At 45.5% G+C, this 26,530-nt stretch overlaps 1 protein-coding gene across 2 annotated transcripts in view; it reads right to left on the bottom strand.

Moving 5' to 3' along the window:
• Nucleotides 1-26,530, bottom strand: part of HPS1 (HPS1 biogenesis of lysosomal organelles complex 3 subunit 1) — a 365,168-nt gene that overhangs the window by 250,573 nt on the left and 88,065 nt on the right. For both annotated transcript variants that reach the window (XM_085606326.1, XM_085606327.1), the window contains exon 5: nucleotides 26,132-26,274. In XM_085606326.1, the coding sequence (XP_085462452.1) occupies nucleotides 26,132-26,274 (143 nt within the window). The remainder of the gene's footprint in view (nucleotides 1-26,131; nucleotides 26,275-26,530) is intronic.

Here is a 26,530-nt window from a genome sequence, read left to right as displayed (position 1 = left end):
AAAAAAATCACTTTTTCCATACATTTTTGTGTGGGAAAGTTGTGGCATCACCGGGTTGACACAAATTTCCTACCACCCAGTGTTCCCCCGGGGATACCGATAATAATGGTGCCTCTTTCGTGTGGGAGGCCCAAGTACGACAGGCAAGGCAAGTGTCCAAAACGTATTGAGGCAACATCAAAATTGCCTATCACAAAACGACCTGGTTTTGCAAGGGGGGTCACCTGGGTTTTTTGCCCCGTGCTCGGCAGCCTGCCAGGGAAACCTACCAAACCCACACATTTCTGAAAACAAGACACCCGGGGGGTTATAGAGAGGTATGGCTTGCATGGATCCCCCAACGTTTTCTTACCCAAAATCCCCTGCAAACCTCAAATTTAGCTGAAAAAAAAAATCACTTTTTCCACACATTTTTGTGTGGGAAAGTTGTGGCATCACCAGGTTGACACAAATTTCCTACCACCCAGCATCCCCCAGGTCTCCCGATAAAAATGGTGCCTCACTCGTGTGGGAGGCCCATGTACCCTCAATATGTCACAGGAACTTGACCCACCCACACAAGTGAGGTACCATTTTTCTCGGAAGACTTTGGGGAATGTGGGCTGGATGGAATTTTGTGGATCCACTCAGATTCCAGAACTTTCCACCACAGAAATGTGAGGAAAATCTGTTTTTTTGGACACATTTTGAGGTTTGCAAGGGATTGTGGGTGAGAGCCAGACAAGTCACCCCATCCTGGATTCCCCTTGGTGTCTAGTTTTCACAAATGTACAGGTTTGATAGGTTTCCCTATGTGCCAGCTGCGTAAGGGCCCAAAATCCACAGGTAGGCACATTCCTAAAAAAAAAAAAGTCTTTGCCTAGTGGGCTTTCTGTCGCCCTAGGGGGAATCGAAGGGGGGGGGGGGTCACTGCCCCCGGGGGAAGAAAGACTGGAATTTCTCTGGGGGGGTATTTTGGGCAGCCTCCACCCCTTCATGAATACACAAAAAAATCCCTGGTTTCTAGTGGACTTTCTGCCCCCCGGGTCAGAAAGACTGTAATTGTTGCGGGGGGCATTGGCTTGCCCATTTTGGGCAGCCCTTACCCTAATTAGATTTGCCCCAAGAAAATCCCTGATGTCTAGGGGGCTTTCTGACCCCAGGGGGGCAGATTGGGGGCTACTGCCCCATCTGCCCCCCCAGGGGGGCATGAAGCCTGTAATTGTGCCGGGGGGTGGGGACATTGGCTTGCCCGTTTTGGGCAACCCCCACCCAATTAAAATTACCCAAAAAAAATCCCTGGTGTCTAGTGGGCATTCTACCCCCTCGGGGGGGCAGATTGGGGGTTCCTGCCCCCATCTGCCCCCCAGCGTGGACAGAAAGGATGTAGTTGTGGTGGGTGGTGGGGGCATTGGCATGCCCGTTTTGGGCAGCCCCCACCCTCATTGAAATTGCACACAAAAAAAATCAATGCCGTCCAGTGGGCTGATTGGGGGCTACTGTCCCCATCTGCCCCCCCGGGGGGGCAGAAAGACTGAATATGGCCAATATTTTTCGGTGTCTAGTGGTGGATCCCTGGATCCACTGGGGAGATTCTCCCCTTTCCAATGCTACATCTCCTGTAAAGGCTCATTTCAGTTTCGGTTTCTGTGAAATGATGTCAGAGCGACTTGTGCGCTGATCATCATTTCACAGAAACGAGGGGGGACCTACAGGGGAGAAATAGAAATCCCTCTGGTGTCTGCACCAGAGTGATTTCCGGTGCCATGAGCCAGGACAGCCGGGAGCGCAGGACGGCTCCCGGACATCCTGCGCACTAAAGGGGTTAAGGTACATTTCTAAGCAGGACCTACTTGGTCCTTGTATCCGCTCCATAGCGGTCAGCCTTAACTGGTGACTTTATCTCAGTCCGGCACAACCAAATAACCACATTTGGCACTTTGTGCTTGTAAGCACTATCTTTAACTAAACATTTAAAATGACATACCTCTGGTTCTACTGACTGAATTTTGGTCATTTTTGTGTCAAATAACGTATTATTATTATTATTTTGCTCTAGTTTTTTAAGTTAGTGTGGGATTTTTCTTATGTTGTGTTTTCACTTTATTCTTGTTTGTGTGATGCATAAATATTTAACACATTGCCTCTAATTTAAGCCAGACTGTTTTTGTGCTAAGCTACCAGAGGGTTGAACACAGGTTAATTTGGGGTTTGCTTGTGTTTCACTCTGACAAGAATTCTGGTTGCTAGTAGAAAAGTTTTTCACCCCCCTCAACCAGTAACCCAATGTCCTACATTGGGTATATAAGGCAATGGAGGAGGGCTTGTGGCTTGGTCCTTGATCCTTTTTGGCACTGGGTGCAGAGGTTTCTCATGGGGCCAATACTTCTTCAAATTTGAGTCTTTATTTCTTGAGGATTGGAGGCAAACTACTTAAAACTTTCCTTGAAGGTCGCCATGCGGAAATCCTTCCAGTGTTGGAGTCAATAAAAAGTCTTTTATGCCTAGTATCCAGTTCTTCCACTAGCCTTTCAAGAATGGGTGCCTCGGATCCCTCTGATCCCAGTGCCAAGGGCCTGATAATGGGCCTACAGTTCAATTTTGGCATCAACTTTGGTCCCGAAGGCAGAGCACTGTGGGTCTTTGTGGGCAAAGGAATCAAGATATGGTAGTGTTCTACCCCTTTCCTTGAGACACTGCAATACTCCAGAGCCCTGTCTCAGTGCCGGGGCAGTAATGCTGGCAGCTCTCGTTGTAGTCTTTCTTTTTTGCCCCAAAAGCAGTGCTTAATTTGAGCCGGTGCTTTCCGGTGCTCTGCACCGTCACCTAATTGTCAACACCACACTCAGAACAGTGTACCACATGGTGGCGCTGCTCATCTAATTTAGAGATGAGCAGAACAATGGTTGTTTAGGGATACAATATACATTACAAATTGGTAATACCTGCCTTCCCAGCCATTCCTTTAGCTGTGGGGACCTGGAATAATCTGAACTGCTGCATTTACATGCGAGAGAGATGGTTAGTTGTTGTTTTGGCAGCGAATATAAGGGCGATGGGTGGTGCAAGCTTCAGTGGCCGCCTGGTCAGAGCCCTGGCACATAATATTTTACAAATTAAGCACTGCCCAAAAGTGTTGGCACCAAAGAAGTTCCCTCGAGGCCCTCCCCTCGGAAGCACTTCAAGACACAGTCTATGGATTGGGCATCGGCTGATGTGCCGGCACTCTGGACTGTCCTGCCTCCTCTGTCTCGACATCAAGGGGGGATTGTTTGCCGAAGATTTCTAGCGTCTCAGTGGATGACAGTTGTTACATCTTTAGTTACACCTAATGTCTTTCCCACCTGTACCTTACCATCATCTTGCACCGAAAAGTGATTCAGGACTTGCAGGAGGCCTTGCTGTGCTTGGGGGAGAAACAGTGCTTGTCGATCAGCATAAGGGTCTTTGTCGTTCAACTGTGGGCACAAATGAAAGGGTTTTCGTTCCATCACCCTATGCCTGCCCACATTCTCTGACTTTTTCTACTAGAGATCAAGGAGATCAAGAAGGATGCCATCGAGTCTTTAGTCCATTGTGTCGTTTTTCTTCTTTCTCGATTTGATTGTTTGCAGTCATTTGAAAAATAGCAAAAGATTGTTCTCAGATTGTCGGTGTTGAAGTTATCGAACAGCTAGGCTAAGTGAGGAGTAGATGCCCATGCACACTGTGAACAAAGGAAGGGGTCACGTAGTACCCTGTGACTCAAATCTTCTTTGAAGAAAAACAACTTGTAATGTCCAAGTCCAGTACAGCTGGCCTACTGAGATTTACATCACTTGCATTTAATTACTTCAATCATCACATATACTTTTAGTTCATGTTACTAAAGGAAAATGCTACTTACCCAGTATGCATCGTTTCTTAACATGTAGCGCTGTAGATTCACATGCTTTGCATAGCCTGCCATCTAGTGTTGGGTCTGGATGTTTGCACTTTGTTTTTCTTCGAAGAAGTCTTTTCCGGTCACGAGGTAGGTGACTCCTCCATTCGGTGTGATAGTGTGCATAGGCATCGACTCCATTGTTAGATTGTTTTCACGCAGAGGGTGATAATGGAGTTAGTCAGAGTGGTAGAAAGAGATGTCCATGTATATTTATCTAAGTAAGATATCACTGCAACAGGTACAGGTACCCGGGGAGGCAGGCGGGCGCATGTGAATCTACAGCTCTACATGCCAAGAACAGATGCTTACTGGGTAAGTAGCATTTTCCGTTCGAGGCATGTGAGCTGCAGATCACATGCTTTGTATAGACTATATAACAGTGATCTCCCAAAGCGGTGGCTAACCTATAGCTGTTGCAGTGGTTTGAAATAGTGTACGTAAAACTGCTCGGCCCTCATTAGCTTGCTGTCTTGCTAAAACATCTACACGATAGTTTTTTGCGAATGTGTAAGGTGTAGACCATGTTGCAACTTTGCAGGTGTCATCTATGGGGATATTTCCTAAGAATGCCATGGAAGCCCCTAGTTTGCGGGTGGAGTGCAAGGGGGAATTGTTAATGTTCATTTTGCTTTTGCATAGCATGTCTGAATGCATTTGACTATCCACCGTGCAATACTTGATTTTGATATGGGATTTCCTCTATGTGGTGTAGCAAAAGCCACAAAGAGTTGTTTTGTATACGGAAAGGTGTTGTCCTTTCTATGTAATAGAGCAATGCTCTTTTAACATCTAAGGTGTGTAGAGCACATTCTGCCACAGAATCTGGTAGAGAGAAGAACACAGGCAACTCAACAGATTGGTTGATATGGAAGGCATAAATGACCTTTGGTAGAAATTTAGGGTTAGTCCGAAGAACCACTTTGTTTTGGTGTACGTGTAGAAATGGTTCTTCTATGGTTAGTGCCTAAAGCTCACCTACTCTCCTCAGTGATGTGACAGCTATGAGGAAAGCTACCTTCCAAGTGAGAAATTGCAGCTCACATCTGCGCAATGGTTCAAAAGGTGGACTCATTACTCTGGTGAGGACAATGTTGAGATTCCACACAGGAGCAGGTGGAAGTCTTGGGGGAATGACTCTTAAGTCCTTCCATAAATGCTTTAATAATAGGCACTCTGAAGAAAGACAGATGTTGTCTATTTTGAGGGTATGCAGCTATTGCAGCAAGATGTAACCGTATGGATGTGTACGCTAAGTTTGAAGACTGTAGATGTAATGAATATCATATCATATTTTGAACTGAAGCATCAAGCGGGTTGATTTGATTGTTATTACAATATATGACAAACCGCTTCCACTTTGCTGCATAGCAAGCCCTTGTGGTAGGACGTCTAGCCTCTTTGATGATGTTCATGCAGTCTGGCGGGAAATTGAGTTAACCAAACTCTAAGACTTCAGGTGCCAGATCCCAAGGTTGAGATGACTGGGATCTGGATGTCTTATTTCTCCACGGCTCTGCATAAGGAGATTGGGTGTTAGATGTAGTTTCTGGTGAGGAACTACTGAGAGCCCCAACAGGGTGGTGAACCAGGGTTGATGTGTCTATGTGGGAGCAACTAGGATTAGTGTCAGGGATGCCTGTCTGAGCTTCTGAACCACTAATCAAACGAGTGGGAGTGGCGAAAAAGCGTAGGCAAATATCCCTGACCAATTCATCCATAGTGCATTGCCTCTGGACAATGGGTGTGGATACCTGGATGCGAAGCTTGGGCATTTTGCGTTTAGGTGTGTGGCGACCAGATCTATGTCTGGGGAGCCCCACATCTGAAAGAATGGGAGGAGTACACGAGGGTGGAGTTTGCACTCGTGGATTTGTTGTCTTTGACGACTGAGCAGATCTGCTATTTGATTGTCCACTCCTGGAAGGTGTTCTGTGAGGAGATACATTTTGTGGCATATGGCCCATCTCCAGATGGTCTCTGCTAGTTGTGACAGCTGGAGAGAGTGTGTCCCCCGCTGTTTTTGTATGTAGTACATTGCTGTCATGTTGTCTGTACGTATCAGGACAGCTTTGCCTAATAGATGAACTTGAAAGGCTTTGAGCACTAGAAAAATTGCTAGAAGCTCTAGATGGTTTATGTGAAGCTGCTTTTGCTGCAAACTCCACATGTTCTGAATTGTGTGTGTATGGAGATGAGCTCCCAAACCAATGAGCGATGCGTCTGCTGTTAGCACTATCTATGGAACCACGTCAATGAAGGGCTGCCCTTTTGAAAGGTTTTGTGGATTCCACCACTGCAGAGAGCGATGAGTGCAGACATCCACCAACACTAGATCTGATAACTGACCAAAGCCTGGTTCCACTGACGTGCCAAGCATTCCTGAAGGGGACGCATTTGAAGTCTTGCATAAGGGATTATTAGGATGCAAGATGCCATCATCCCTAGTAACTGCATGAACACTCGAGCTGGCAATTAAATGTTGAGGCTGAAACTGAGATCGTAGAGTCTGCATGTTGCGCATTCTGGTCGGATTGAGTTGTGCCAGAGCCTTTTGTGTATCTATAGTGGCTCCCAAATACGCTTGTGTGTTGGATGGTTGGAGATGTGACTTGGACAGATTTACTGTGAATCCAAGTTTGTGGAGCAGCTGCACTGTTTTGTGAGAGCAACTTAGACAGATTTGTTGTGAGCTGGCTTTTATGAGCCAGTCATCTAAGTATGGCAAGACGTGAATTTGTTGTCTTCATAGATGAGCTGCGACTACTGCCAGGCATTTGGTGAAAACCCTGGGTGCGGTGGTGACTCTGAATAAGAGCACCTTGAATTGATAATGTTGTACCGCTACTACGAACCTGAGGTATTTGCGGTGAGTGGGGTGTATTGGCATGTGGAAATAGGCATTCTTTAAGTCCAGAGTGGACAGAAAGTCGCCTTGCTGAAAGAGCGGGAGCACTTGTTGGAGTGTTACCATATAAAAGTGGGCCGATTGAATGTATAGATTTAGGTCTCCGAGGTCTAGTATAGGCCTGAGAGACCAGTCTTTCTTGGGAATCAAGAAGTACAGGAAGTATACGCAGGCCCCTTGATATTGTGATGGGACTGGTTCTATAGCTCCTTTCCCTAACAGAGAGAGAACTTCTTGCTTGAGAAGGGTGAGATGTTCATGTGGCACTGCCTGTGATTTTGGAGGAATGTTTGGGGGAGTGTCTAAGTTCCAGGCAGTAACCATATTGGATAATTTGTAGAACCCATCTGACTGAGGTGATTGTATTCCAGGTGGGTAGAAATTGGGAGAGACGTCCCCTGACAGGAGAGGAATGATCGGGGGTAGTGGAAGGAAGTCACTGTTTGTTATGTGCAGGGGAAGTACGTATTGAGTTGCCTCTGCCTTTTCCGTTGCCATTGTTACCTCTAAAGTACCTCTTGATGAGGGCGATTGGCTGTTGCCCTTGTAAGAGGAGGAGGGATTCTCTGTGGAAAGGTTTTTGGAGCCAACCCTGTAAAAGGAGCGACAAAAGGATCCCTTATTAGATGGTAATTGCAAAGCCTCCTTGGACTTGGTGACCTCAGTGTCCTTCTTCATTTTTTTCTTGGGAAGTGTCCACTGATGGGCCACAGAGTTGTTCTTTGTCGAATGGTTGGTTGAGAATAGAGGCTTCAACCTCAGGTTTGAACCCTGAAATTCTCAACCAAGCATGCCTGCGTATCAGTACGCTGGTGTTCACTGCGCAGGCTGCTGTGTCTAAGGCACACCAGATGGAGGTATTAGTGATTGATTTACCCTCCTGAAAAAGGTCATTGGCCTTTGATTTGTGTTCATTGGGCAGAAATTGCATCAGTTTTTCTAGCTCATCATAATGAGCCCTGTTGTAGCGAGCTAATAAAGCTTGCGCATTAGCAATGCGCCAATAATTGGCTGCTTGCGACGCTACTCTCTTGCCTGAGGCGTCGATTAATTTTGACTCCTTATCAGGAGGATGAGCCTCACCTGTGGTTTGTGAGTTTGCTCTTTTGCGTGCGTTGGAAACTACAAGAGAGGTAAAGGAAGCCGACCCTTGATGTAAGTGGGGTCAGTAGGTGCTGGCTTATACCTTTTCTCCACCCTGGGTGTGATAATTCTTGCCCGCACAGGATCTTTAAAAATCTCATCTGTATGCTTAAGCATCCCTTTGAGCATTGGTAATATGTGAGTATCTCTCTGAAAGGAACTTAAGGTTTTTAACAAGAAATCCTCTACAAGTGCCTCTTTGTGGAGAAGTGTGGCTCAATGGTTAGAGCGGCAGACCCTGATGCAGAGGTCTGGCCCGGGACCAGGGTTCAATTCCCGCCTCGGAGGGTCTTGGGCTCAATTTCCTCGGACCTGTTAATTCTCGCCTCGGTGCCTATTCTAACCATGGGTCCCACTCTGCAACTCTGGGCAATAGCTTGCTTAATCTCCACAAAGGCCCCAACAGCGCTGGGATGCCTGGCTTCACCTTGGGGGTGTCCAAGAGTGGACATTTCACAGGGAAAAACCAGGAAGAGTTCCACAGCGGTATGAGTACAGCGCCAGGACACCCTTGGGTAACAGTGCGCTATACAAGTACAACACATTTACATGTGTGTAACTCCACCCCTTGATATTGAGCAGCCCTGTTAAGTAGCTCTATGTATCCTATGTTGTTGTCGGATGCTGAGGGTTTGGAAGGATATATATACGGATCATTATTAGTGTTCAGATCAGTGCCATAGTCCTCCCATGGGTCAATAATGTCCTGTGGCCTATCCTAATCCCATCCCCTTCATTCTGTGAGTCAGGTGATAGTGGTGGTGGAGAATTTGTGGGTGTGATGAGCAAATTTAGATCAGTGGGTGAAGGAGGTGGAATGTAAAGTGGAGAAGGGTTAGTACCCACATTCTTCCTCTTTAAAGGAATATGGTAGTCCTCCTGTAGGCCCATTTTCCTCTTTTCTGGCAATTCGACATGAATATGTCCAGTGTCTGGAAGTATGACCAGTTCCTTTTGTTTCGGATCCGAAGGCGGAACGTCAAGAGAAGGTTCTCTTGATGGAGTCTGTTTCTCTTTGGGCGCTGTTTTCGGCGTTGAAAGTTTCGGCTCCGAAGCTTTTGGTTCCGAAGATTTACTCAGTGGTAGCAAGGGAATGGACATCAAGACATGTTTGGATTTCGATGCCGAAGGTTTCGGCTCGGCACCGGAATGGGTGTCAATTCGAGCCTGAGCCAGAAGGCTTTTCTTTGTGTTTCAGCGTCAAGCCCGAGGGTGGGGTGTCCAAAACTTTTTCTCTGTGCCGACCTTAGCCCGAGGGCAGTGGAAGGACTGGAGCCTTTTTCTTCTTGTATTGCTGGGTCAAGGGGGTTTCTGTACTCCCGGTACGTTGACCCGGTGTAACTTGCTCCTGCTCTTCCATGTCGGAGTCGGCCTCGGACACAGAGATATGCTCTGCTTCTTCTTCGGGTCCTTGAGCGTGGAATTCTTCTCTGTCGGAATCTTCACCGAAGATGTTCGTTGCAGAGCCGCTTTGATGCTGCATTTCGTAACGTCGAGCCCAACGGTCATGGAGCGTCTTCTTGGATCATAACGATCGGCACGTGTCACAGTATTGTTCGTCGTGTTCCGGGGATAGGCAGAGGTTGCACACTTCGTGCAAGTCGGTGCACAGAAACTTTGTGCGACACCCGGGACAGAGCTTGAATGGAGTCCGTTCCATCGACTGCTAGCGAGCCCAACACGTGTAGGCCCAACGGCCCTCCGCGAGTTTTCCGAGCGAAGACCTTTGAGTCAAAACGATACGTGGAGAATGGGAAACGCCAGTGAGAAACAATACCGTCGAGGTTAGTGGATTGCGCGTCAAAGGGAACCCGAGAAACTGTGCCAAACCAGATTGCAGCATTTCACATTAAAACCCGATGGAGGAAATAATGGTCAGAACACAATTGGGAAATGCTTAATATAAAAGAGCCATGCATTGTCTATTGACTTAATGCTACGTAACAAATAGCTTTGTTCCAACCAAGAGGCAACTGCAACAATAGGTCATCTGCAGCAGAATTACATAATGCACCCTGGGACTTTCTGCATCCCTGCGGCACTTTGATATTACAGAAGGGGCTGCAGGGGTCTGCATGGCCCTATCTGTAATACAGATGGTGTCAGTGCTGTCCTAGTGGGGTTTGTCCTCATTTGCATGGGGAAACACTTTGCCTCTGTGCATGTGCCGTAATATGGACATTAGCCAGGAGGAAAAGAGGCATCCAGTGCACTCCATGAGGTTGCCCATCCGGAGTGGGAAGCAAGTCCCAAGAACCACTCTGACATCCCCCTGCAGGCAGGTGCAGTCACTCACTGCACTTACCTGCAAGGGTATCTCTACCACCCCCCGTTCACCCTCGTTTGAGGTGCAGATGGACTGGCTGCTTCAATCACCAGCTGTGGGAGTTGCATATCATCAGTAATAGCGCCCAATCTTCCTGTTTCCAACCAGCACACCTAGTCAGAGCACTATTACTGTAGTAGGGCATAGAGGGGATGTAATTTAACCCTAACTTTCATAAAACTTCACAGTGGTCAGCAAATTGGATACATTTGTTGGATGCGCACAGTGAAGAAGTCTGAGAACACGATTTATGATTGACTTTTTTGGGGGCTAAGAAAGTCCACCTGCATCATGTCGGTGAATGCGCCCATCTTTATGAAGCCTTTGAACAACGTTTAAGATCAGGCGGCAGGAATGCTTTGAGAAACTTGTTCTCCTCTTTAATTCCTCCGCTTTGGTATTGCGTTTGATGTTTTTTATCCAATCACAGCAGATTAATATGGAATCTGTCCCTTATTTCCAAATGTATATCTACATACTGATAGAAGAGTTCTTTAACACCGCTTGCTATATTGCAGGCATGCCTCTAAGAGTATACATGGACTGCTTCAGACTTCAGTGTGCCACAGCGAGCAGAGGGGCCGCTGTGCCCGACAGTCCTCCATGCTCAGCAGCTTTCCCACCATGGACAGTTTTACTGCAAGTTGATAAAAAGATCGATATCTATATGTGGCATCAAATGTCAGGTAACACATTCGCACTTAGCAATAATTGTAAGTGAGCTGGGAGTTTCTTGTGAGAAAAGACTTGGGGGCATATGCATCAACCAAACTAATACCGATTCCTTAATAGCGAAAAATAAGGAATCGCCATTAAGGAATCGGTAATTGGCATGCATCAACAGATTCGGTAAAATTTAGCGATTCCTTAAAAATCGCTAAATTTACCGATTCCTTAATAGCGGGGCACGCAAACGGCCCCACTAGCAAATAGCGAGTTCGGTAATACCGATTTGGCTAATAGCGAGTTCGGTAATACCGAATTAGCAATTACCGAATCGGTAATAGCAAAATCGCAAATTGCCGCGTCGCACCGGGAACAGGCTGATGACATCACCAACCAGGAAATACTGCTGCCCCACCCACATAGCCTCGACAGAGGAGCAGACAGGAGCTGGAAAGAAGGACAGGCTGTGCAGAGTGAGGCCACACAGATTCTGCCAGTCACAGCACACATCCATCATTTCGCAGGAAGTGCCATCCAGCGCTGAATCTGCACGCAAGCGCAAGAAGAAGTTTTCAGACAGGGAGCTGGAGTACCTCATCGAGGGAGTGGCCAGCAAACACGACCGCCTCTTTGGCAAGCTGTCCCTCAAGGTGCCTGAGACTGAGAAGCGGCGCATCTGGCAGCGCATCCGTGAGAGGATCAATGCGGTTGGCGTCACTAGCCGCAGCATCGACGATCTCAAAAAACGGTGGTATGACCTCCGGAAGCGCGCAAAAGAGAGGATTGCTGAGAGGCTCCGGGAGGCAAGAAGGACTTGAGGCGGAACAAGCACTGCACCATCCAACACAGCCCTGGAGGACCTTGTGGAAGGGACGATAGAGCGGGAAGCCGTCGTGGGGGTGATCCAGATGGACACGTCCGGCGCAGCCACAAGTGCCCAAGGTAAGATGCATGCCTGTGCCACACCCAGCATAGCGTAAATCCATACCCATGCCCCCAGCCCAATCTCACTGTGTCTGCAGCTCTGGCACAGACAGTTCCACACATGACACTACTGCATCTTGGGAGTTGTAGTCTAGTCAGCCCAGAGTGCAGGCACAGGCGTAAATCCTCACACAACACATATGTTGTACATGGCTGTAGACTGTTCATTTGTTGGACCACAGAGGGACATTGATGGGTACAACACTATGTAGGTGTAATCATCCCACTAATCATGCACTGTTTCACACACAGATGCATCACCTGGGGACTCTGACGACAGCGACCAGCTGATCATCTCTGAGACACCCGTGGAGTCAGACCAGGAGACTGTGCAGGATGCGCACGCACCGCCAACACCTGCCACCCCACCAGCACCACCTCCACCAGCGCCACAATCATCGGCACCAGCACCAGTGCCACAAGCCAAGGCACCTGCGCCACAAGCCAAGGCACCACCACCTGCGCCACAAGCAACGGCACCAGCAAGCCAGCCTGCAGCCAGTGCAGCCACAATACCGCAGAGGCACAGGCACCAAGTTGCGCCCTTGCAGGAGATGGCAACCCCCCCCCCCCTCAATTGGCACCCACGCAGCGCACATCCACACCACCTGCTGTACCACATGGAGGCTCAAGACACGCACGGCGTCACAGGGCCCGTCGCAGTTCCGTCTCCTCAGCTACCCAGGATGTCCCAACAACCTCTGCAATTGAGGAGAGGATGCTGCGCACACAGAACCTGCAGGGAAGACATGTGGCTAGCATCAGCTGCAACATCGTGCGCCTAGCGAGGGAGATGCGCGCCATGACTGCAGCAGTCACCGACATGGGCTCCGCGGTCAGGGACATGGGCACGGCGGTCAGGGACCAGACCACTGCGGTTGCTGATGGCAATGCTCAGCTCAGGGAGGAGGTACGTGAGCTCACCCGTGCCATCAGGGAGGGCCATGAGTCCCAGAGGAGGAGTAACCGGCAGCTAATGTTGCGTTCTGCCGCCGCTACCAAGGCCATACAACGGCACAGCAACTGCACCGCTGTGTTGGCACGCCGCACAGTCTCCCTGCAGGTGGACCTTGGGCACTTCTGCGGTGATGTTGCCAAGTCACTGAGACACATCACCACTGCTGTGGAACAACTTCAGAGCAGCACATGCAGTGCTGCAGCATTGGGAGGGGATGACACCAGTGAGGCTGCCTCCAGTGTCAGCAGCGTGTCACTGGCAGAGGCCAGCACCAGGCGCCGAAGTTCGCGTGCCTCCACGGGGACAGGCCGTGGTGAGGGTATGGATGCACCTGAGCGGAGGCTTGGTGTACGTGGCAAGCGGCACTAGAAATTTGTACATGCTGCAGGTCCATGGTGGAGCAACCATGGCCATCCAATTATTCTGTTTGCACAGGCCTGACTTTAAGGAACCTTTTATTTACATTTATGCAATCGGAGCATGATTCACAATGCTAGTTCTGTTGCACAATCCTCAGTGCTACTGTGCATTAAACAGTTGCACCCAACACCAACTTGTAATGTCTCATTTTACCCAGGGTCAAAAATGATTTTGCGTTATGTCTGTCCGCCTCCTATGGCCCTCTGCTGTGTTTGGGATGTGTGCCGGTCGTCGTTGGGCGGGTGGTTGGTCAGCCTGGGGGTCGTCATCCCTGTCCACCTCCATGGGTATCCCCCTTCTGGTGGCAATGTTGTGCAGCATTGCACATACAGCAATTATTCGACAGCATGTGTCTGGTTGGTATAGCATTGCGCCGCCAGTCTTGTGGAGGATACGGAAGCGGCTCTTGAGAATCCCAAAAGTCCGCTCTATCACATTCCTCGTGCTGATGTGTGCAGCGTTGTAGCGATGTTCCTGCGGGGTTGCTGGATTTAGGTATGGGGTTAGTATGTATTCCCGCAGGGCGTAAGCACTGTCACCTAGAAGATAGAAGCATAGACTTAGCATTGGTGATGTACATACATGTGTGGTGTTGGTGTGGGGAAGCGTAGTTCTACTTACCTAACAGGAGTCCCTCTCCAAATTCGCCATTGAGTAGTCGCCTGTGCATTCCACTGTTGCGGAAGATGTATGAGTCGTGTGTGCTCCCTGGGAATTGTGCCACTAGGTCCGTTATGATGTTGTTGGCATCGCACACAACCTGCACGTTGATCGAGTGGTATGACTTGCGGTTCCTGAAAAGGTACTCATTTGCTGACGGAGGGCATATGGGGATATGCGTGCAGTCGATGCATCCAATCACATGTGGAAATTGTGCCACCTGGTAGAATGCCTGTTTAGTGCGGTCCAACTGCTGTGGGGTTGTGGGGAAGCTGATGTGTCTGTGGAGCATTGTCAGCATGGCATCTAGGAATTTTTGGAAGAAGCGTGACAGTGCGCTTTGCGAAACACCTCCAGCAACCGCAATTACCCCCTGGAAACTCCCAGAGGCCAGTAGGTGCAGGCTGCATAGTACCTGAACGTGCGCAGGGATAGCATTTGTCCGGTGGGTCTGGTGCTGCAGTAATGGTTCCAGGTCTGCAATCAGGCGCATGATCATAGCGCGATTGAGGCGATATTTCTGGTACACCTCGTCCTCATTCTGGCCGAGCAGGGTTATGCGCAGTCTGAACACTCTCTCCTGTACCCTTCTCCTGCGCTGTCCTGCTGCATTGATCCGCATCCTCCTTGCAAGCACGTAGAGGGCAGCCATTTTGGGGGATCCAACAGGGTCTCCTGGGCCAAATTTAAGGGTTTAGTGATTGCCTCAATCATTTGCACATGTAGGAATTTTTTTTTTTTTTTTTTTTGTGACTTTACCTCCAGGTTTTGATTCCCCTTATTTAGCTCTGGCAAAATAGCGATTTTTGGGATTTTCGGTATTAGCGAGTTTTCTTGCATTGGGGTGCGATTCGTTATTTGCTATTGGCAATTTCCGGGAGCTAATAGTGATTTCGGTAATTGCGGATTCGGTATTTAGCGATTCGGTAAATTAGCATTTTTGGTATTAGCGATTCGGTATGTTCGAGGTTATTTATTTAGCGATTCGTTATTTGCTCGGGTTTTGGGTTGATGCATTGGGATTGGGTATTTTTAACACAATACCGGGAGCTATTACCGAATCGGTATTTTACCGACTGGATTTTGGCTTGATGCATAAGGGTGTTGATGCGTTCCTATCTTGGCTGGGAGTTTAGCACAGAGGTAACAGCAATTTACATATATTAATCTTACTATTGAGCACATTAGAGAATTGAAAAAAAAATTCACAAAGAACTAAAACATCTTAAATTACCTCAGTAGTTCTCTAAGCGGTGATGCTCTTCTATTGGTACCTTTGTGATTTTTTAAAACTTTTTTTATTTCGTGTTTCAAACTTGCAAAATATATCCTTCCGTTCTCAATAGAATACATAGCTTTTAAATATTGTTTTGCTGCCAATTTATGAAAACAGGAACCTTTCAAGATTATACTTAATCTGTCTATTGGACAAGATTCTATTTTGTTGGATTCAAGCGAATGTTATCACTCACTCCCACCTCATCTTGTTGATTAACCCCCTCAGCGACCCCAGTGTTCTAAACTTGACAGCAGACAGAGCCCGTCCTTTCAGAAACACGGAGTTCATCTTCAGTTCACTTGAGTGGGTCTCCTTTGCCATTGCGATAGACTGCTGAACATACTGATACATTTATTAAATTGTCAAGGTTTGTGGTGTTATTACTTTACTCACTGCTCATAAAAGTTTACTATCCTACTGAAATATTCTTACATTTAGGCAGAGTAAAAAAAAATATATGTTTGACGCCATTCCAATAGTGTTATTTTGTTATTTCAAGAATAAACGACTGATGGAACATTGCCAAGGAAAACAAAGTCTCTGTTGCTATGATTGTAGAAAGAAATCCACCTGCACAGTTGTCTGGAGGACAAAAAAGAACAACCGTTGGAAAGACCCAATATGTTTCGCCTTGGCAAGCTGGTGCAATGGTTGCTTTTTTAATTACATTTTTTTAATTGCAAACAAATGACACAAATTAAAGGAAGAAAAAACAAGCCAGGAAGGACCCGACCTTCTGGATTTTCTATCAGTACCATGTGGCATATGGCTGCTTTTATATGTGTCAAACATTCTATAGCAATACAAACTAAATTACAACAATAACTATTGCATACAATTTCAACAGTGTGGGATGCTTTAACAAAGTAAAGTATTGGCACACCACACCTGGCACAGAAGTATACTTTGTTTTAGACAGATGTGCAGGTCATCAGGCAAAGCCCTGTCACTCTCAGTGCAAAGAGTAAATGGCCAAAGTGGGCTAAAACATTACTCCCTAGTGTATGCTATGGTGGGCTGAATCAAAATGTGAATGACAGCTGAACAGACCAGTAGATGAAGAGGACTGGTCCAAAGACCATATATGTGTGTAAATATATCTGCACTGTTTTATTTTTAAATGCTTTTGATTATACCAGAGAACAAATGAATTCCCTCTGCCAGAGAAGAAGCTGCAGATTTCCCATGACCTGCCTATCCTGTGCCCCAGAGATACCAAACCGGTCAGCCCCCTGCAAGGGCCCTAGCGTAGCTCATCTGCAGTCACATAAGGCACTTCAGTCTGCACAATTACCATCTGCCCACCACCCAAGGAACAGCAGTCGAACCCCTCTGCCCATTTTTTCAACCCCCTGAAGAGCAAACGATGGTCACGTCCTTGCCCTACTCCCATCCCTCCAAAGCACTACTGAAGACTTCATCCACCTCCCTTTCCTGGTTGTCAAAATCACACCGGATCACTATCTCCACCCAGTTGGCCAAGGCACTCCCGTGCCCATTAGCTGCCTGAAGCACCCCCACCTGCAACTCTCTCTTCCTTGGAGAACTTTGCCCTCAGAGGACACCTGGCTGCATCGGGGAAGGAAGATGCAGCCCACAGTAGGAGTCACATCACCACTCTGGATTTGAAATGTCAGCATAAGAGAAATAGGAAAATATCTTGACACACATGTGTGGCTCTGAGTGACTGCCTGTGTGTGTGCGTCACTCTGGAGTTGAGATGGCAGCAAAAGTGAAGTAGGAAAAAAGGTGTGTCTGTGGGCGTGAGAGATTGTGACTGCAAGTGAGTTAGTGTGTGCTGCCAATCGTGGTAAGATGCAGGCTCTGGTTCAATGGTGGGCATTCTTGACAAATAGTGGCCAAGCATGCTATAATGGCCATTGCCCACCTCCAGGAGAATTCTGATCATCGCATAATGGTGGTCTTTCTTGGCAGCAATACACTGGTGGAAGAGGTCTTGGGTTAAGAGAACACCCATGATGAGTACATGGCCATTTACCCGAGGAATCGGTGGTTTAGTACTGGCAAAACCAACTATGGTGAACTATATACAATACCAATTCTCTGTACATTGTGTGCCCACTAGGTACACTACCCTCCAGTGACCCATATGAGGCACCAGATGGCCACTAAATTAGTAGCCATTTAATTTAACTATCCATAAGGGTGAATTTCTTTAGTATGCATTGACCCTCTCACATATTTCTTGCATTAGCAGTGTTTTCACCTTGTTTGTATCGGCATAGAAGACACCGATACAGGCGACAGCTGCTGTTTTAATATTATGGCCTCACAGTACCTTTCTCTTTTTTTATGCTATACAGGTCATACCAGAACCATGTTTTGGACCATACACATGGTCCTCCGTTGAGAAGGGATGTGTTTCTTATCCTCAGCAGGTCCTTCTTCTAAGAAAGCTATTACAGCAGTGTACCATGCATGTGTGTGGCATGGTATGGTTAAATAAATACCCAGTCACCCTTTCCCAAAAGGGTATTAATAGAGACATACTGATCCTGACGAAAGCCACCGGATTGGGGTACGTGGCAGAAACCAGTTGATCACACTTAAAGGGCAAGGAGTGATAGTAACCCCAAGTAGCCTGTTTTCCCCAGTTTTTAACCTTGTCAGATGGACCCATGAATAAATACTGATTTGGGCACCACCTAGGCAGTTTTAAAGATTACCTCATATGCATCCCACATCCTTTTTCCTTACAAAGTGCTCCCTTGTAAGGAAAGAGGACGCAGCATGCTCCAACCCTCGTATGGTTGGGAAGAACTCGATGATGAAGCATGTCACTGGATAAAATTCAGTGAGTGAGAGTTCCTTCTAGAAAAAAGTATTTCCCCTATATTCAGTGGACCAACACTACATGACTCAAGGTTGACTCATTCTTGATTGTGACACTGTATATAAGGAGGGTGAGTTCCGACCTTTGTTTCCCTCTTCCTTCACTCTCTTGATTTTTAGGTCTCGCCTTGCTATCGCGTAAGCGATCGCAAACTGAGACTATTGTAAAGGGGCATTTCAAAGTGCTCCCAAAAGCGGATTGCATGGCTAGCACGCGCACAATCACGCGCATCGTGCCGCCATGCAATCCGCTTTGGCATCGCACTTCAAAGGGTCCGCTCCCCCGCCTGGAATGCGCTCCCCCGCCAAGCGCGCGCGCGCCACGCTCCGCCGGGCTTGTTCATTTGGTGGTTTCGTTTCTGTTAGTCAGTTACCCTCACACCATGCACCCACCCTTAACCCATTCCTCTATTTTACTTCCCTGGGTAATAGCGCCTGGGAAGGGCATTCCCTTGATTACACTGAAGTGTGCTTTTAGGAGGTGGACGCCGGCGATCATGAGTATGGCGCTTTATTCCATTTCAAGGCCCCAAAGTAAGAGCCGTGCCCTAAATACAGAGCGTATCATTAAGGTAAGAACATCATAAATACAGCTTTGTGTACAATGATTCCAAAGACTATAGCACATCTATTAACGTTGCAAAGGCATCGCAACAGCAACAGGACAAACGCCTACACTTAAAACTTGCAGAGCCTCGCACCCGGAGTCTCTCTGCCGGGACCCCTCCCTGCCAGCTCTCACAACATCCACGCACCACGTATAGCTCATCTCCCTCATCAGCCCATAAATCTCAGGCTGCTTGTTTCCATCGCTCTCACATCCTAGCCCAACCATTGCAGACCCGTCTGAAAAAATTACTTGTAATATGTCTCATGATTTTCTCTCCCCAGCAGTCAGCAGCCAGTCTGTGCCACCCCCTCCCTCACAACACCACCTGCTGTCACTGCTTGTTTACCATCTTATTGTCAGTTGCCCATTTTGCTTGTCTCGCCCGTTGTCTGTGCGTTACCAATGCTTGTTTTAACTGTAATAGTGCTGTAAGCTGTTAGGGGGAGAGAGGCTCATGGTTACTTTTTCAAAGTTCTTTTAATTTTAAAATTGTTACAAATCACATCCCAAACTCACCTTGCTTCAGGATATTACTAAAATAAATTTATGGTTTTGTAAAATTGTAGCTGGTGCTGTTGCTCTAACTTTTGTGTTGGGCGGAAGAGTTTGCTTCTCGTTATCTGATCTCAGTACGGCAAGGAATTTGTGTGTTTTTTAAGCTGCCTGTGGTGTGCCTTGCTTCTTGTAGGGGACGGGCGTAAATTAACAGATCTGCCTCAGGAATGACAAAACCCACCCTCTTACTAAAACAGCTGTTCCCTATGTGCTGCAGTATCAAGCTCCATATAGAACGCCCAGGGTAAACAACATCAAGAGGTTAAAGCCTTCACTGAATAGCTGCTGCTCTTTAGTACTGCTCATAGCACCACCCGAAAGGCTGCTGCCACATCCAGGACCTGGCATAATTTTTAAGGATTATTCAGTAGCTGTGTTGAGTTTGCATTGCCTTTTTTCTACCAGTGTCTGTAATATACGAGACAGAGTAAGAGCACACAAACACAAAGATAATCATTCATTCCGTATGGTTCTGCACTGTTACTTTCCGCTCCCCACCCCTTGTTGCTTTTTACAAAGCTGCATCTAACTTGAATTCTGCCTTTTCTGACTTCCCAGTCTTCCTACGGTTGTATATTATTTTTGTGTTACTTTTTGTTTTACCTTTGCATTAAAGCAGTTAAAAACTCCATTCATTCAGTCCCACAAGGATCACCTCGAACTGAGCATAAATATATATGAAAACAAATCATCTGATTTACTTTATATCGCACTCCACTACACATAAAAAAAAGGAAAAAACAATGCCATTTACAACGCAAATAGCTCTAGCTTATACAAATGCGAGACCTAATGCATTGCAAATGCTTGTTACAAATAGAAATCACAGTCAGAAGCATAAGGCAAACAAATAAATCTATTCCATTAGGTGTTCTAAATTTGGTATGGATTCCTACTTTTATGGGATTCACAAGGATTCCCAGGAATACTCTTGGAAATTGATCCCATTTGTAGATTTTCAGGAGTACTTCGAATGGGTTTAATTTACTCAGTCAGATTTATAAAAAAAAAAAAACAGTGTAGAGATGCATTTTGCTCTACCTACTATGGGAAAGTCCTTCTTCTTTTCCCACATTGAAAAGGCAATTACTCCTGCCTTAAATGGGAGTAGATTTAAGTGTATTTGCAGGGTGCAGGGTGTTTATTAATACAAAAAAACGTAATGGTTTGAATATCAGCATTGCCTTTAGCTGGATTACCCCAAATACTCTCTTTCTTGCCTATAACTCTTTATTTACGGCAGTGAAAAAGCTGCCATACTGGCAGATTGTCAACCTTTGCAAGTTTGATTTATATTCATAAAATTCACAAGTTCAGATTCTCTGAATAGGATGGGGAATTTACTCAATAAAATTTCACATTCCTGGTTTTATGAATTAAGGATATGGCAGTTACCAAAGCAAAACATTTTCTGCAAGCCTATGTGAAGAAAAAAAGGTTACATGTAGAAATGCATATATCCATAAAACGTACTTCAGCCGGTTGAGGAAGTACAAGGGAGTACTAGGACTAGAAATCTGTGGCTTGTATGGATTTCGAGCTGCTCTCCAGAAAATGTGTAAACCTGGCAAACAATCAGTTGACTATGCAGAAGACCACAATGTTTAGCTTTTCACACCTGTGAATCCTGTACTAATTTGTCTATCGGACACAAATATTTTAATGGTCGAGGAAGGCTACTGAAGATACTATTTTCACAAAAGACAATTCTGCCACAGTCATAAGTTCCTAGTCCTCTCACAGGGCTTCAGATTGGTAAATATTATCCTATTTTCTGGTATGGATAATGGAAGGGGACTCGGTCTCTCCCTTAGCAACAAATGACTTATTTGAAGGAATCCGAAAGTGTGTCATAGCTCACTAAGGAAAGCTGAACAAAGGTGATTAAGTGACACACTTGGCCCTAGTAGAGTGTTGAGACACTGCCATGATATTATGCCTGATTGATCAGGATTATTGAAAAATATATATTAATAAAGACACCAAAGGAACTATCTAGTGGGAATATATTCAATTCATATATTGCATCATGCTTTATACAAATAATGTGCAAGAGAAATACTGTGTGCGACACAGTGCAAGTAAAACACCAACTAAAACCGTGCTCAAAGCAATTCCAATCGAAATATGCAGGCCCAAATAAGAAAGAATATATAACAAGCATTTGCAATGCAATAGGTCTCGCAGTTACACAAGTTAAAGCTATTGGCATTGTAAATGACAATGCCAATAGGCATTGTTATTTGCAATGTCAATAGCTCAAACTCGCGTAAATGCGAGACCTAATGCATTGCACATGCTTGTTTTTAACTTGCCACTCTTCGTGAACTCCACGTGGATTAAACAAAACTCACACCGTTCTTGAGTAAAAGTAAGCGCATCCGTGTCTAAGTTTCCAAGAAAAAGTTTCCAAGAACAACATGTCCTTTAGCAAACACTTTATTCTTTTAATAAACACCCCACAGCTGCGTCTTTTCAAGCCCCTTTCTCTGTCACCCTGACGCTTGCAGTGTGTGAATGCACAAAGCCTTCTTAGCAGCCGGCCTGGCCGATGCTTCACTACACCCTGTGCACACACATCAACAAGGGAAGGGTGGATGGCTGCAGAGAGCGGACACAGCACAAAGAAGCTGGGATTCGCAAACCCCCACTCCCTGTTACCGGTGGGGTGGAAGCTTGGGGCGACGCTTTACCAGTGTTTAAAGAAGCGGGGCCGCTCTACCGGATACAGAGGGATTCGCCAATATCCGGGGAATCAGGTGACGTCAATTTACTCCCGTCTGACCCCGCCAATAGTCTGAAAGGGAACGATAAAATGTTACCGTATAATCGCGTTAAAGCGAACGCGTGGTGCATCGAGGCAACAACTTTCCATAAAATAATTGGCTGCGCACCTCGGGTTAACGGAGCCTCAGCTAAGTGTCTGCTCTCTTCTAAACAAAGCCTGTTTATCGAGGCTCAAAAGTCTCTTAATGCGTATAACCTCCTGTTACTTGTTAGTGACCAAACAGCCGCTGAATGAGCAGAGGCCAGAAGCACATATAAAACAAAAGTAAAATGCAGTCTGAAGATAAAAATAATACTATTACGTTAGTTACAGGATACGCACTTTTACCACTACAGCAGTGAACAAAAAAATCATCAGGGCTCGTTTTAGAGCCTTTACAGTAATTTTGTTTAAAGCTTCCCCTCAATGCAACACACATCTCAAGAGTGCAGCAGGATGTGGAATGTCAGACAATACTGGCTGCAGGCAAAAGTTACTTCACAGATAGTCAAATGTATGCTATGTATAATGCGTTATTTTTTTTTTTACTTGTCTGTAGTGCCCGGTCATATTTGACGCACCTGAAAAAACTCGCAGCGTAGCGTACTCTATCGGAGAGAGAAATAACAGGACACACTTCAATTAAGTTTAAAGCAATACAGCTCTCATAAGAAACAACAATAGCGCACCACCACCTCGCCTAGAAATTCGGCTGTGAGAGTTGTTCAAAAACATGCTGCCACATGTTCGTCTGATGCCTAACTGTGGACAAGAAAGAGTTTCAGGAATAACCTAATTACACACTGGGTATAACCTACTTATGCACTGGGTATAACCTACTTACGCACTGGGTATGCCTTGAAGAATCACACCGATTCAGTGTTATCAATATATTAATTTAAATAGTAATAGCATTCCTACATTCAAAACCAAAGGCGCATGTTACCAAATGTTCAACAATTGGGTTGCCATGTTTCCTACAATGGCAGTTTGCAGAGTACTAATAAAATACAACTGACTGGTGAATAAATATAATGCCGTTAAAATGCTTACAGAAAGGGTGATATTTAACCATCCAAATGAATACCTTTTTTTAAATTGCCCATAGAAAAAATACGTACAGATGGATACAATACCCACGGATACGTTTGACTTCAAATGTGGCAACTACTTCTAAGCCTTACAACATTTTCCATTTTCTGCGCAGTACCTCTCAGTGGAAATACGCCACAGCACGTAACTAGAGTAAAGGAGAGGAAAGTATTTCTAGCACTGGCAATATATAAACAGATTAAGCATGCATGCTCAGTAATTGTGCAACTCACTAGCTCCGATCACCAACTAAAACTTGAGATGGGCACAGCCTTATACAATTGGCCATTTATCATCAGTCTGAAGCTTGAGAATACCCTCTCGAACGTGGCAAAGTGACACACACAAGACAAGCCCGGCGGAGTGTGGCGCGCGCGTTTGGCGGGGGAGCGCATTCCAGACGGGGGAGCGGACCCTTTGAAGTGTGATGCCAAACGTATTGCATGGCGGCACGATGCGCGTGATTGTGCGCGTGCTAGCCATGCAATCCGCTTTTTGGGAGCACTTTTAAAAGCCCCTTACAATAGTCTCGCTTTGCGATCGCTTACGCGAGAGCAAGGCGAGACCTAAAAATGGAACAAGAAGCTGGTGGGTACAGGACCACATACGTAATTGTAAATCAGTCATGAATAAGATCCAATTACACCACGTGAATCATGTCTCCATTTTGACCGGATAAAGATCAATTAGAGTAATCATCAGGACAGCACAATTTTCACCATCTGAGTTAGAGAGTGGACCACAAAAAAACCTGGGTAAAGATCACAGCAGCAAAGGGTCTGCATAGCCAGAGTAATGTGGCATAGACTAATAATAATTGGTCATACGAATTGCCCAAGTAGAGTGCTTGTAATAGTGCTTGGAACGGCTCACCAAATTTAAGCTTAATAGGAGGCAGCAGCAGGCACTGTCCTCCTAGTTTGCACCCCTCAGTCGGAGCTCCAGTATACAGGCTTCGCTTCAATTACAAGTCTGTGGAAGCTGGGGAACTTGCATATCAATCTCAATCACGGTCTCCCATATGCCCTACCAAAATTTAACCGAATGCCGTGCCAGGAGGCAGCAGAGGTGTTCACTTGGGTAGCCTGCATATTGGGACTCTGTGGATTTGATGTTGGTTGATCACCACTTGTGCCATGAAAAGTGCTTTTATCAAGCAATGACTGAAGGGTCCTGACCCCCCCAAAGCAATTAGTGATTGAATGGGAGTAGCAAAAGGTCCCTCTATGTTATTTATTTTGTTTGTCACATGAGCTCTGGCACACTGCTAAGGCTGTAGCTAGACATACCTATTTGTCATGTGGTAGACTCAGTAGATAACTCATGATATCAGGACTATGAGAACCAGCTTGAAAGCTAAATGCAGTCTGCAGATATGTAAAGAATAAAGGCACTGGATGGTTAGATGTGCAATATCAACACATATGTACATTTTAAACATGAATACATCTCTAGTGGCCAGGAGATCGAGACCTCACTACAAAACTGTAAGCATATGGTAGGTAAATCTGGTGCATAAAAAGAAACAATTAATATTATTATATTCAATAGATGTAGCCACATATAGATATTTCAAAAACATTTTGTGCTGAGCATTTCTTTTAAACATTTCTTCAAAGGAGCAAGTTCAAAATGTGCATCCAAGGACTGTAAGACACATTGAAACCTATAAAATTTGCTTAACCAATAAATTACTTACCATAGTCACACTAGCCCAGTACAATACAAATCTGTATCACCAGAACTACCACAGCAAATGCACACGTCTACAATGAGCAAATTGTGGAAGCGATGTTTAAGTCATATCCAATGTCATGAGAGGTTTAACAGAGTCAATAACAATTCATAGTGTATCCTCTTTTTCAGAACATTTAATGAAGGAGAACACCTACTTTTCCAGTGACAATGGGCTTGGGGTCATCTTTGAAGTTGCTGTGTACCTGATGGCTAATACAACTAGTAGCTGTATATATCCACCCTACCGGTTTGATGAGACACTCCGAGGAACCAACAGACAATGCCTGATCAACTATCCAAGATCAATGTTGATTTCTTGATTTCTGTCTGCATTGCATTACAAAATGGAGCTATTTTCATACAGTTTCAAGCAGGTATCCGTATCCTTCATGTGGCTAGCAGACTTAGGGAAACCACCTTTGCCCTATTCACTATACCTTGTGATTCTAGCAGGTGACATGTACATCCAAGTCAGTGAAATACTCAAAACTATAGTTTTGAGAAATTAACAGCTACCATTTTTCTTTACCTATTAACTGTGAGTGTCCTGGGTAAAGTTTTCATGAATCTTTTGATATGAATCAATAGGTCATGCAACGCTATAATTTGGACATTGAAGTTAATTAGTCATAAGCTTAGATTTGTTTGCAGGACTAAAGAGCTGAAAACTTGTTCTGTTTATGAAGTCGTGTTTTCTGGATATAGAAACAGTGCGATAATTGTGGAAGAAAATGGGGGGGGTGAGATGTGTAAGGGAGATCAGAGAAGGCTACTGAATAATAGTTGTGTTTTCTTTGGAGCAGGCAGGAATTAATAGATAAGTACGAGCTATATTGGTTGTGAGGTTACTATAAATGTCAATTGTTTGGTGCTACTCGTGTGAGCCTGCATGAAGACCGAAGTAAGTATTTTGGGGAGAATTACATGTACAGAGTACTGCAGAATTGGTGTACTCTTGCAGCCTGGCGAGTTGGAGGGAACATAGGAGGCACTGCAGGAATTTTGTGGAAAAAGAAAACAGAACTATTTTGTCTTAGTATTGGGTTGGGGCAGGAAATTGTCTGCTATAATTAAAAAAAAAATAAGCATAGCTCAATGAGGAAAGGTACACAGCTGACTTTGGTGCTGAACCCACAGACTCTCAGTTCTTTAACTACCACATCACTACTAACCAAAAACAAATCTGGTGAGTTTGTCACTAAATTAGTATTTAGTACTGCTCCAAGGAAAATAGTAGATCGAAATAATTGATTGATTTAGATATTTACATACTCCTTCTTAATAAGACTGCCGTCAATCGTAACCAGGCCGAAATAAGCCTCACAGAGTCTTTTCAGGACATAGAGCTTCCTGCGCAAGTCATCCTCGCTTTCTTCTCCATCCCCATTCACTGCAATGAACATGCACTCTCCAAACTGAAAGAAGAACAAATGTGGTTAGTACTGAAAGGGAGAAAAATAGACAAATTTAACTGGTGTTTGCACGTTGAAAGCTGTGTGCGAAACAAAATGGACATTTAAGAATGGACTTCATATAAAAAAAAAAATAATAATTCGCATTTTTCAAACCTTGGCTTCATGTACTAGGTGGATATGAGTGTTTGAAGAAGGCAATTGAGGAAAGCAATTTTGCGTATTAAAATCATTATGATGACTCTCTATTAAATTATTT

Source organism: Triturus cristatus, chromosome 1_2 (genome assembly GCF_964204655.1).
Source record: "Triturus cristatus chromosome 1_2, aTriCri1.1, whole genome shotgun sequence".
Taxonomy (NCBI): Eukaryota; Metazoa; Chordata; class Amphibia; order Caudata; family Salamandridae; genus Triturus; species Triturus cristatus.
The sequence above is the reverse complement of the archived record's forward strand: the minus strand, read 5'-3'. Positions and strand labels throughout refer to the sequence as shown.